This window comes from Gymnogyps californianus, chromosome 4 (assembly GCF_018139145.2).
Source record: "Gymnogyps californianus isolate 813 chromosome 4, ASM1813914v2, whole genome shotgun sequence".
In the NCBI taxonomy this organism is placed as follows: Eukaryota; Metazoa; Chordata; class Aves; order Accipitriformes; family Cathartidae; genus Gymnogyps; species Gymnogyps californianus.
This window is the reverse complement of record NC_059474.1, coordinates 45,295,378-45,308,324: the sequence shown is the minus strand read 5'-3', so window position 1 is coordinate 45,308,324 and position 12,947 is coordinate 45,295,378. Positions and strand designations below refer to the sequence as shown.

Here is a 12,947-nt window from a genome sequence, read left to right as displayed (position 1 = left end):
GAACCTAAGTGATTACAGCCTGAATTGCCTCTATGAATGAGGCAACTGCATGTCCCCATTTAACATATTCTACAGGTTTCACAGAATTATTTTCTGCATGCCTACACTGATTTTACAGGATTTTAACATCAATCAAAAGCCAGATTAAAAAAAAAAGAAGAACTCTTTAAATCAGAATGTCCTAATTTTATGCTGGGATGGGTGACCTCTGTAGTGACAGCCTCCCTGTGGTTCGTATTGTTCCTAATGGTCTTAGATGGACACTCCTGAAAACTACTTCTTTGGAAAAATTCAATAGCCTTAGCTTTGTGCTAAAGCACGTAACTGTACAAAGAAAACAGAACAAAAGACAGCGGACGAAAACCATAGGTAGTAGCAGGTCCGCCTATGTCTTGTAAGATTCAGATATAACTGCTGCAAACATTAAAGCAGTAAAAGGGGCAAAAATGCACAGCGTATAATTTCAAAGTGACAACAATCAAAGTTCCTTGGAAAAAGAAGAAAAATATTACCCATTTTGTACTTGTTATGTAATTGTGCTTGTCGTTGGGCACGTTTCACCTGCGATCACACTTCCAGCAGTTTGGAGTAGAATTTTTATTACTTCTTTATATTTTGTCATCATCATCACTATTTATTTTTTTAAATGCGACTGGGCTTGCCTGCTTCAAAGAGGTTTTTGAAACATCTGTGTGCATGGTGGACATGGCTATAGTCTCATAATCCTCCTCACGGGCACGGAAATGACAAAAATGAAATAAAAACTGCAGGTCCCTCTGGAAGTTCTTATTGAGAAACCCGTAGAAGATGGGGTTCACACAGGTAGAGATCATGGCGGTGAGGTGGCAAATCAGGAACAACAGGTTGTGGCTGCAGGTAGTGACAGGCAGAATTTCGTGATTCCAATCAAACACGATATTGAAGATGGTGAGAGGCAGCCAGCAAACTGCAAATGCGACCACTATTGAGATCAGCATGATGTTGATCCTTTTGGTTTCAGAGGATCTGTACTTACTGTCTCTCATCTTGTCCATCATGTTGTTCCTTTTTTTTAATCGTATGTATATCTGCAGGAAATTCAACAAAGAGAAACATGTGGGATACTTTAACCTAAAACCATCATCTTTGCAAGGATAAACAAACATCAGACAGAAAGAAGTACATATCGCAAGAGGATTCTCTCTTACCTTCAAGTAGCAAATAAATATAAAACAAAGTGGTCCAAAGTACTGAATCACCAAAAGCGTCGTGGTATAAGAAAGCCTGGCAGTGTCCAAGGGGAACAGGTCCAAGCACACATATTTGTCCTTATATTCATCAAATGTTATGTTTCTGAAGGGTTCATCTGTTAACACATGGTAGATCAGGAAAGGCAAAGAGGAAGCTGTGGCTAAAATCCATATGGCAGCAATCCCCATGTAGGCATGTCTGTTGTTCGGCCTCCAGCCACGGGGATTGATGATCAGCTGATGGCGTTCGATAGCAATGAGGACTAAAGAAAAGACCGAGACGGTGATTGAGGCACATTGCACGAAAGGACTCAATTTGCACATGGCCTCCCCAAAAATCCAGTGGTCCATTAAAGTATACACAAAGGTAAAGGGAAGACACATGATGGTGACTAGAAGATCAGAAAAGGACAGGTTGACAATGAGGATGTTGGTAACATTGCGCATCTCCTTTTGTTTTAAAATAATGACAATCAAGGCCAGATTCCCAGAGACTCCCAGAATTATCACAGTCCCGTAAGCCAAGGCCAAAGTGAAGACCATGGCCAAAGGCACATGGCAGTCCTCATCCTCAAACTGCAAGATCTGCGAGTTCTTCTCCGAAAAATTCAGGTGACCGGAAATATTTCCCGGGGGAGCGAGAACCGAAGTATTCATGTTGTTTCCAACTCGCTGTACGACGTTCGCAGCCGCTGCTGCCGCCGCTTTCATCCAAACCTGCCCGGGAGTTCAAAACGCGCCCATCAGCCCGTCAGGAGACCCTCGGCCGAGCCCGCTCCTCCGTGCCGCATCTCCCTCGCACCACCTGGGGAGAAGGGAAGGAGCAGGGCCGGTCACCCCCGGGGCACGTCGCCCGCCCCGGCACCCCCACGCCCGTGTCGTGTCCGTCCGTCCGTCCGTCCCCCCCCCCCCCCGCCCTCCCCCGGGCGCGGAGCCGCGGCGCTGCCGGGTCCCGCGGGGGAGCGGAGCCGCCCCGGGCTCGCCTGCCCGCCGCCGGCGGGCTCCGCGCCGCGGCCGCTCTCCCCGCGGGTGGGGATTGCCAAGCCAGCGGCCGGGGAGACCCCCGCGGGAGGACGGCGGTGGCGGCGTCTGGTCCGAGGCGGGAGCGGGGGCTGCAGTCCGGGGGAAGAAAGGCAGAAGGCAGGATCAAAACGCAGGTCTGCGAGCGGGGGACGCGACCCCTTCCCGGCCCTTTCCCGCCGGCACAAGTTACACGAAATAACGAGCGGAGAAGCAGTTTCAGTCTTCCACCAGCGTAGCCTTTACTTGATGTTTTACATCTCCTTTTTACAAGTTTAATCTGCAAAGGTCTGCTTTCTCAAGCTGCTCTGAGTGGAATTGTATCCAGCCATCGCATAAGGGAGGGGGGGAAACCCCATCTGACTAATGTGAGGGGCGGAAAAATTACTCCAGAAATCGCTGCGTTCTTTTTTACCTAATACATACACTTGATGTTGAGTGGCTGAGTGCCCACAGCAGCACTGGCACTGAGTCAAAGGCAAATCAGGAACTCTGAACACCTTAATCTCAGCTAGCAGGGCTGTGCAGCAAAGAAAGAACAAAACAAGACGAAAGACAAAAAACAGCAAAAATTAAACACTGCAGAAAATTTCTTTACCCATGCAGCACAAGTAGGCATGCCTAAATAACCACCCCTTTGCAAGGCCTTGGATTTTAAAATCAGAGAGACTCAGGCATATGTGTTCAAGAGGGGAAAAAAAAAAAGAATAGAAAGAAAGAAAGAAAATAATCTGACACACTTTTACTCCAACTCGCCATTGGCGAGTGGCATTCAGTGGCAGCTGCACTGAATCTGGAACTTTCCCTCTGCCCGCTCTCCCATGAGCTAAATTTATTGCTCACTTAACCTTAGGTTATGGTAATGAAAGTAATGCCACTTAAAATTCACACAAGTGGGTTTCAAACCCAGCTCCATATGGCACTTATCACAAAAGCTGTAAAAACATTGCCTACTAAAATGTACTTCATTAAAAGTTACCCTGAATGGGTGAGCTTTTGGTCTTAAATGATACTCGATATAAATCTCGGTGCCATCTAAGTCTCCGGAGCAGAATCGTCTTTGTCTGTTACTGGTGGCAGACACCCTTTTAACCAGCCGCATGCTGGGGACCAGAGCTGGGGCTGCCTCCTCACTGGGACAGAGCCAGCGTGCAAGGGCTGGGCTTGCAGCTCCGGCTCCTCCTGAGGGTCAGCCAAAGGATGACCATGCCAGTGCCATGTCTTCTCACCGGCATCATGAGCTCACCTCAGCTGGCTCTGCTGGCTCTTTATAATCACCACATGGCTACATGAAACTGTGACAGGTGATGTAGCTTGCCTCTGAGTGACATTTTACTCTCAAAGTTAACATCAGTGACTTCGGAGAAAAGCACCTCTGCCTGAGGTTTGGCTACTCGGATTTTCAAGCTAGCTAGGCATGCACCTGAGCATTATCTCTCAGACCTGCTGCCTCCCTAACTAAATTTATCAGGTCCACAAAGTCTGGTTTAGGGTCCAATAAAGAACCATCCACCTCCAGGGCCTCTTGAAGCATCACTTCAGCCAGAGCCAGAAGTAGGTGCTTTACCCAAACGGCAAGCGTGTGGGGGATGTGGAGAGCCAGGACTCCTCAACTCCAACAGTATGACTTTACCCCAGCCCAAAAATCAACGTCTGGATTTAATAATGATCTCCACTGTCACTTGTACAGCATGAGGTGGGCAGTCCAGCCCTGGGACTTGACGGGACGATGGCAGGAGCAGAGTGGACGAGGAGCTATGTCCTGCACAGAGAGAACTGGACAGGTTCTCTCACCAGCTGGGACCAAACTGCACCCAGCAATGAGGTGGCCTAGGTTTCAGGCTCTTGGTTTTATTTTCCCTTAGCCAAGTTCTGCTTTTGCTTATTTATTAAATATCAAACTCAAAACCAGAAAATGCCACTCTTCCTTCTTCCCTTGCCTCTCCCCATAGCAGAGATGCAACCCAAGAGCATGGCTGGGAACCAGCTCAGAAACACAGCACTGCTGGCAAGTGACAAGGAGTCCTTCCTCCCTGCCCACCTCTCCAAAATGGACCAGACATCAGGAGGGGATGAAGTTGCATCTCCTGGACAGCTGCACTGTTCCCTGTCTCCTACTCCACCAGCTCCCAAGCCAGCAGGGATATCCCTACCCATCCTGGGTGCTGGCGTGGGGTGGGGAGAGCCTACAGCTCTGCAGACCCCTCCAGGTGATTGCACAGTCTCCCCCACCACACATACCCTTCTGACTCTCCAGGAGGATTTTGATCAAAAGTTTAGCACCGACAGAGAGAAAGGGTGAAATAGCGTGCTGTGAGGTGACTGGAAATGCACTGTAAAACTATTGGAGCTCTTCAAAAGGAAGCACAAAACGCTGTCAGCCCAAGCCGATGGTTCACCCCGCCACTCGCAAGTCCAGCCTGGAGCCTACCCCTCACTGGGATTTTCTCATCCGCACCTAAGAGAGCAAGCAAACACCAGCCTAACCAGCACGCAACCACCCACAGCCATGGGAAAGCAACCGCAGGGGAAACTCACCTTGCAACTGCTCTGCCCGCCTTTGATCTGCTCAGGGGCTGGCTCAGGAGGCTGGATGGAGAAGGAGCAGGGAAAGGGGAAGGATCCTCTGGTATTCCTCCAGCTGAGATCCTAAAGGTTGGTGAGAAAGGCTGGAGACTCCCCCTTAAAGCCGAACTCCACCTTATCCCAGTATCACATGATGGTGCTCTGCTGAGCAGATCCTGAAAATCTCACTGCAAGCACATCACCTTTAAATTACACAGCTGGGGGTGGGTTGCCTAGTAATTCCGAAATAAATGCAATTAAATATTGAAACAAAAGAGGAGGGGGGAGAGCGCAGGGAAATGCTCAGGAAGGGAGACAGTTTCAAATCGCTGTCTGGCTGTTTCAGCATTTTGACTGCAAGTTATTGCCATCTTGTGGCCAAACTAAAGATGGAAATAGAAGCTTTGTTGGAAAGGGGACGTGGAGGCGATTTTAAGTATGAGGAGCAAGTCACAAAGTTCGGTTTTGTTCTTTTAAACCAATACAACTAGCTTCTGGTCTGTATTTATCATGAAGAGTGATGACTGGATTAATAAGAATTGTCAAGTTGCTGTTCTTGCTATTTTTTTTCTGCTAGAAGGAATAAGAAACTATTTTAAAAGTAAATTAAGTCAATAAAGTATAAAATCTCAAGAAAATACTGCTGTTGCTGTGGCCTTTGTGGGTATTTTTCTGATTCATCCCAGCCAAGTGGTTCACCATCCTGTATGACCTGTGGAAAAAGAAAGGCATTTCTGCAGCTTCATACAGAGCAGTGGCATATTCCAGGGAGCTGGAAGGAAAAAGGACCCTGAAAATAAAGAACAAATCTCCATAGTGAGATGCAGAGCTGGAAAGGTGGTGGCTGTTGCCTTGGCTAGCTCTTCTACTTCTTTTGAAAACTCCAGTTTCCAGCAACCAGACTTTTTTTTTTTAATGCAGCCAGCATGAGTAGCTCTGCAAACTGCTACCAGCTATAGGAGGCTAGTTTACTGTTTACTGAACAAATTCACAAAAAGCAAAATGGAAAATTTTATTTTCCATTTGCTTTTTTCATGATCCTGAAATACCTTGCTCTTTCACTCACAGAAAACACTACTGCAGAAGATCTACTTCAATGGGCATAAAAACCAGTGAGTTTGGAAGTTCAAGAGAAGTTACCCACATAAACTTAAGCAGCACTTTGAAAATGCCCTGACAAACCCTGCAGGCTGTATTAGGAATTTGGATTTCTTGGAAAACAGAAGTACCATAACTCTTCCAAGGCTCCAGGTTAATTTTTGAAGTGTAAGGAGTTACATGCTCTTACATTCTTACCTTCAGGCATATTCCTGTTGTATGGCGACACTTACCTTGTGGATAACTCTCAAGTGAGGAACCATGTTAATTATAGCTAAAAAATTAGTTGCACATAATAAATGATTGTAACATTTTGTGCAGAATGACCCTCATGGGAAGGTTTCAGAACCCAGCACTGAGGTTGATGTTTACACTGGATTTGCAGGAGCTTGGCTCAACTGCGTTGTAACTGCAGTCCTCAATGTGAGAAAGGAAAGTGCAGGCATACCTCAAGGTTGCTATAAACCAGCAGCTGGGGCACCGCTGACATTTTAACAGCAGCAGCCAGAAGGCAAGTGCAGGCTGTATATAATGCCTCTCAAGAACTTCAGTCACATGTGGGTCATCAACATGCACCAGTCTCCGTCTGAGCAGAGCAAAGGTGGATACACTCAGGCAGAGATCTAAGCTGAAGATCCCATGAAGAGCATACTTCTGTCTGAAGCAGTGACATGCTAGGACATGTAGAACTGAGGACTCTCATTGCTATGGATGTGGAATGATCCATTCACATTACAAAAAAAGAGAATTATTGTCCAATATAGACATTTTTACAGGCAATAGATGTATTGCTAGGCAGGGAAAAAGTTTTTTTTACTGCTAGGATGATCCCACTACTTCCCTGTAATGCTCTTACCCATATGGGCAAGATGGCTATTTTAAAAATTAAAATAAGCATTCCGTGATACAGAATTGTAGTACTCTGCCAACAGGTATCCAGAGCAGAGATACATTTTTAGGACCAGTTCAGAATAAGAGGCTGGGGTTTACATGACATGATTTTGGTAGCAGGGGTCTGCAGGGGTCGTTTCTGTGAGAAGACACCAGGAGCTGCCACCATGTTGGACAGAGCCATTTTCAGCCAAATCCAAAATGGACCCACTGCTGGCCAAAGCTGAGCCCATCAGTGATGCTGGTGGTGCCCCTGTGATAACATATTTAAGAAAGGGTAAAAAATGCTGCATACCAGTTGTGAGAGAGAGGAGTGAGAAAAATGTGAGAGAACCAGCTCTTCAGACACGAAGGTCAGTGAAGAAGGAGGGGGAGGAGGTGCTCCAGGCACTGGAGCACAGATTCCCCTGCAGCCCGTGGTGAGAACCATGGTGAGAACCATGGTGACACAAGTTGTTCCCCTGCAGCCCATGGAGGACCATGGTGGAGCAGATGTCCGTGCTGCAGTCCGCGGAGAGGAGCCCATGGGGCTCCTCTGGGGGACCCACGCTGGAGCAGTCTGTTCCTGAAGGACTGTACCCCATGGAAAGGACCCACGCTGGAGCAGTCTGTTCCTGAAGGACTGCACCCCACGGAAAGGACCCACACTGGAGCAACTCTTGAAGAACTGCAGCCTGTGGGAAGGACCCACATTGGAGCAGTCTGTGAAGGACTGTATCCCGTGGGAGGGAACCCGCACTGGAGCACGGGAGCGGCATGAGGAAAGACCAGCAGAGACAACATGCGATGAACTGACCGCAACCCCCATTCCCCGTGCCCCTGTGCTGCCCAGGGGGGTGGGAGTGTAGAAGAGTCAGGAGGAAGGAATGAGATTGAGCCTGGGAAGAGGGGGGGGCGGGGGGGTTAGTTTTGTCTTTGTTTTTCACCATTTTACTCTATTTTTAATAGGTTAACCTACCACAGAGGCATTATTTTGGTGTCCTGGCAAAATCAAAATAGAGAAATGTCATTGTTTCTGCCACAGATATTTCCAAAGTTTCAGATAGATATGATCTTCTTTTCCTCCATTTTGTCATTAGGCATGAGGATCTCCATTTCAGCAGTAAATTAAGTGATTCATCATACTTCACGTTTTAATGGTTAGTATATACAAGAATTTCAAACATTGTTTAAACACAGGTGAAGCAAGCCTCACAATACTTCTTTTATACTATGGAAATATAATAATTACCTATAAGAGATTAAAGATAGATCCTACGTGTCACTAAGTAACCTTAATTCACAGTGATGGCAACAAATATTCAGAGTTATTCAGACTGCAGATGGATGCAAGGTCAGGCTTTAAATAGTGCAGTGGAGCAATGGAGAAGGCTGCCTCAGTCACTGAGTCTTTCAAACATATATGCTATACATACGTGTGTGCAGATAAATACATACACACACACATGCTATAACCCGAGTCTTACTACAAGCTTCCTGCTCTGCCATACTGTTGTGTGCCCACCTCAGATGACTGAATCTGTTGGAGCTATATCAATCTTCTCTGAAGCGCTTCACATACATCTGAGCACTAAAACACACTAATAAATAATCACTTTAATAAACAGAGACAGGCTCTTTTCAAACTCTTTCCATTATAGCTATATAAAATACATGTTGTACAGTAAATGTCACATAGTGTGAGGTATGTTCTGTAGGAAACTCAGACTTCAGCAGTTCCTAGCTATTCTGTGCATCTCCAGTCTCAACACCAAGCTGAGTGTCTCGAGCTGGAGCACCAAGCTCACCAAGATGTCAAATGCTTCCTCAGTAACTCTTATTCTGTTGATGACCACCGTCAGGACATAAGAACACTGGAGTAGCAAGATAGCCATTGTGTTAAAGATTATCCTCTTCCAGGGAGTGAATTTTTTCAGTGCATCAAAGGCACCCTGGACTGGAAGACTGTGTTTGTTTGTGTGCATATGTTTATTTGTGTGAAGGCATGACATTGCAAAAAGAGAGTAAGTACAATAAACAGAACACAAGTATCTCAAGTAAGGAAATAGAACAGCTTGAGTAAAAGAATACAGAATTTCTTTGAAGCAAAAGCATTGAGAAGGGAACAAGATGTTTTTAAGAAACACATGGAAAAAATATGCCAAGAGATCAACCTATTAAAATTCTCTCTCACTGTAACTCTCAAAAATGGAAAAGAAAAGATGTCATAAAATGAGGCTGTCACTTTTGTTACAATATATTGTCATGTGTTCAGGCAATGCAATCCCTCTCTAAAACTTAAAATCCACTGAGTGAAAGAACACCACAAGAGTCGTTTGTGGTTTCTACTGTATATAAAACAAACTGAAGTCATCACTCTGGAAATGAATGGAAACACTATCTGAAGGTTTTTTTAACTTTATTTTTATTGTTTTCATTTTCTAGTAATGAATGTCTGTACCACTGAAATACTTGCATTTCACATTACGCCATTCAGAGATGAGGGAACTCATGCTCCTTGGGGTAAAAGTCTGTCATCAGTAGACTAAATAGGGGTTTTGCTGTTGAGTACAATGAGAATAGCAGCAAATTCTCTGTTTGGCTAAGAGCATGTTTATTCTGCAATGACTGCAACTGATACCAAACATAACAACACTTCATTTGACTGCTAATGTCACAAACCCAAAGAAGCTGCGTGAATAATTATGTGGTTAATCTCTGCTGAGAGTCTTGCTGCTGCAGTTCCATTTTCAACAATACAGCCAAGCTAACTAGTGTAAAGCTATCCTGATCATAGGCAATGTTACTTAAAGACTGCTCGGACCTAAATTATGTCCACCTGGCTAAAATACTAAGTCATGTTTTCTGCTACGGCTGCCCCACTCTGTCCATTCAGGGTTCACACTCACGTACACTCATACACAAGCTCTCATCTGGCTTCAGATGAAGCAGAAACAGGCCCTGTGTTCCAGCATGATCAACCAGAAGGGGCATTAATAGTCAATGTGTATAACACCAGCCAACAAATGTGATGACACATGTTAGGCAGCAAAAATGATCAATTACATGCTCACCCTTGGAAGTATTTTATTCGCTAACCGTCAGATGTCCTGCCTTTCATCACAGAGACGTCTCAACCATTGCAACCTTTTTAGTAGTCCAAGGCTTGCTGCCTTCACGCCCAGCTGCTTTATGCAAGGTAAGCATCTGAGGAAGGGATGGGCCATACAGAAGCCAGACATTAGTGGTATTTCTAATAGTATTTTGTAATAGTATTTTAATAGTATTTTTGTGGGGGATTGTCGTGGTTTAACCCCAGTCAGCAACTAAGCACCACACAGCCGCTTCCCCCTCCCCCCTCCCCCCTCCTAGTGGGGTGAGGAGGAAAGGAAAAAAAAGTAAAACTCATGGGTTGAGATAAGAACAGTTTAATAACTAAAGTAAAATATAATACTAACAATAGTAATAATGAAATATAATAATAATAATAGTAATGAAAAGGAATCTAACAAAAAAAGGAAGGGAGAGGGAAGGAAAAAAAAAAAAACAGTGATGCACAATGCAATTGCTCACCACCCGCTGAACGACGCCAGAGCTGCGATCCGCGCCTCCCGGCCAACTCCCCCTGTTTATATACTGGGCATGATGTTCCATGGTATGGAATATCCCTTTGGCTAGTTCGGGTCAGCTGCCCTGGCTGTGCTCCCTCCCAGCTTCTTGCACACCTGCTTGCTGGCAGAGCATGGGAAACTGAAAAGTCCTTGGCTTAAGATAAGCGCTACTTAGCAACAACTAAAACATCAGAGCGTTATCAACATCATTCTCACACTAAATCCAAAACACAGCACTGTACCAGCTACTAAAAAGAAAGTTAACTCTGTCCCAGCCGAAACCAGGACAGGGATGAACAGTTGGGTTGATGTGTGTGAAAAATTCTGACCAACAGAAATGCTTTATATGTATCTCACAAAATGCCTCAAACTCTGCAGTAGCTATGTCCTACCATTTTAGACTGTCTTGCCCATGGATAGGTGCTCCGTTGGTAGTAGACTTTACAATAACATTAGACTTTGACTCATGGCAAGCTTTGACTCAGGATGACCAACTGCATGCTGTAGAATTTGGACATTAGGTGACTTAGACTTTGATTTTTCGTGGCATTCATCAGTTCTCACCAACGTCAGTTTTAGCCTTCACTTCTTTCGCAGTTAGCCTTTAGAAGCTAAATCTTCAAAGATATTGGGATGATACTCCTGAAAGAAAGATACATTCGGGAAAGTGTTAAGAAACATGGCAAAATTAATTTGTATTCTTACAACCACAGAGTTCTCTCCTGTATTTTCTGTTGTGCCCTTCTGACTCGGGAGTCCCAGCCTTCTCTCTCCAATGCACCATTTGTCTTCCCCAGCTCCTCCAGAATAGGTATCTTTCATCATCACCATCTCTTACTTCCTCGAGGACTGCTCCATGGTTTCAACAGCCCTATGGAGGCTGGTTTCTAGGGAACTTGTACTATTATCTGTTGTCAGTCCTGACATAAGATACCTTTAATGTCAGTACCTTTCCTATCTCTAGATCACCTGTTTTATTATTCAGTAGTATTACTGGCAAGACAGAGGTACACAGACAGTGAAAAGGAAAAAATGACAATGGTCTGAATAGTAATTGCCTCTGATGTGCGCAAGTATCAGGGATGAATTGCCCAAATACAGCTGAGAGAAATCTGGTGTTATTTACAGGTCCAGGGGGGAAAAAACGCAAACGAACCCACACCTGCCAGTACATTACTGGTTGATGAACTCTCCTGAAACAAGACAACTAACAAAACAAGTATGATATTTTGTTCTTAGAGAAAATTGCTTTGAGGAAGAAACGCTTGTCTTCCTGACTGCTCTTGCTAAGAAGCATGTAATTTTTGGAGGCTGTTTGGGAAACTGTAGCAGTTGACTGCCTGCCTTAGAAACGGTCAACATGGAGGTAGGCTGTTTGTACCTTTACGAAGGTACAATGGCATCCCACATAAATCATAGCTGTGCAATGCAAGAAACCGTAATTTCCCATTTGTGGGCTCTGCCAGCAAATTTAGATTTTTTTTAAAGACAATGTCCGTCTGCTGTAGCCAGAAGTTTTCACAGAAAGACACAGTGTTTCTAAAACTTCCCTCTTTTCAGGAGGGAACTTCCACTTCAAGCAGTAGGGCCAGCAATGTGCAAAGTTTCCCTGGAACAAGGGACACCCAGGTAAATCAGTGCCCTGGGAGATGGTCTTAATCCCCCCCATCACAGATTAGAACCAGGGTAGATTTCTATCTTCAGGTCAAATATTTGTGTGAAAAGCTTCAAAGCCATCAGTGTTAGGTGGGAAGATGGTCGAAAATGCTAAGAACAGCTGCTCAGCCCTAAAAAGGATTAATTTTGTTCTCCTTTGTGACTAACAGAACTGTCTTAAAAGGATGAGATGGATTGGCACGTCACTTCCACCTGGCAGCTCCCTGTGCTCCACTTGCACATGCAGTGATTCACCAGCAGTGGGTGGTGAATAATGCAGAAGCGGTCGAAAGAAGATGGGACGCAATCTTCCTCACCATCCTGAGCTCATTTGCTGAAGATTAAGGTTAATTGTTCCTTGATCACTTACCCTAAAATGAGTATTTTTTAACCTAAGTTAAATAAGGAACCTAACTGGACTTTCCAAAAGTTATTTTACAATATGGTTGATCCAGCTGTTTTGTCTTTGCGTGGTACAGTCTTTCACAGGCTAATTATACTGACAGCTCTTCTGCAGTGCTGTGTTAATATTAACTGTCGAAGAAGTGCCTTGGCAAATGGAAAAGTCATTACATTTTCATGTCAGATTCTGCCACTTGTGCTCCCAGAGACCTGCACGTCACTCAGTTCTCCAGTAGCCCTGTAATTGGACTATGATCAATGACTCTTCTTGTGCTAGAAGATAGCAGCTGGTGAGAACAGCAGAATTTGTCTTTTCATGCTTTGTGCTATGACATACCCACCAGTTTTCACGCTTTAAAATATTGCTCACTTAAAAAAATGCCCTGCCTTCCCACTGATGGCCCAGATAAAATTAAAACCACCCTTCAGATATTTGCCTCTGTAAGAACTGAGTTACTCAACTCAGCAAGGAAAACTGTTTGGGGGAAATCCATCA

The 12,947-nt window shown here is 44.9% G+C and overlaps 1 protein-coding gene across 1 annotated transcript; it reads right to left on the bottom strand.

Annotated features, from left to right (window-relative positions):
- Positions 1–608: 608 nt before the first annotated feature.
- On the bottom strand, positions 609–1,886 carry NPY1R (neuropeptide Y receptor Y1). Its single transcript, XM_050896475.1, has 2 exons — positions 1,188–1,886; positions 609–1,067 (listed from the first exon to the last, which is right to left on the bottom strand). The coding sequence occupies exons 1-2, from the start codon at positions 1,884–1,886 to the stop codon at positions 609–611; spliced, it is 1,158 nt and encodes a 385-aa protein (XP_050752432.1).
- Between the last annotated feature and the right edge of the window lie 11,061 nt (positions 1,887–12,947).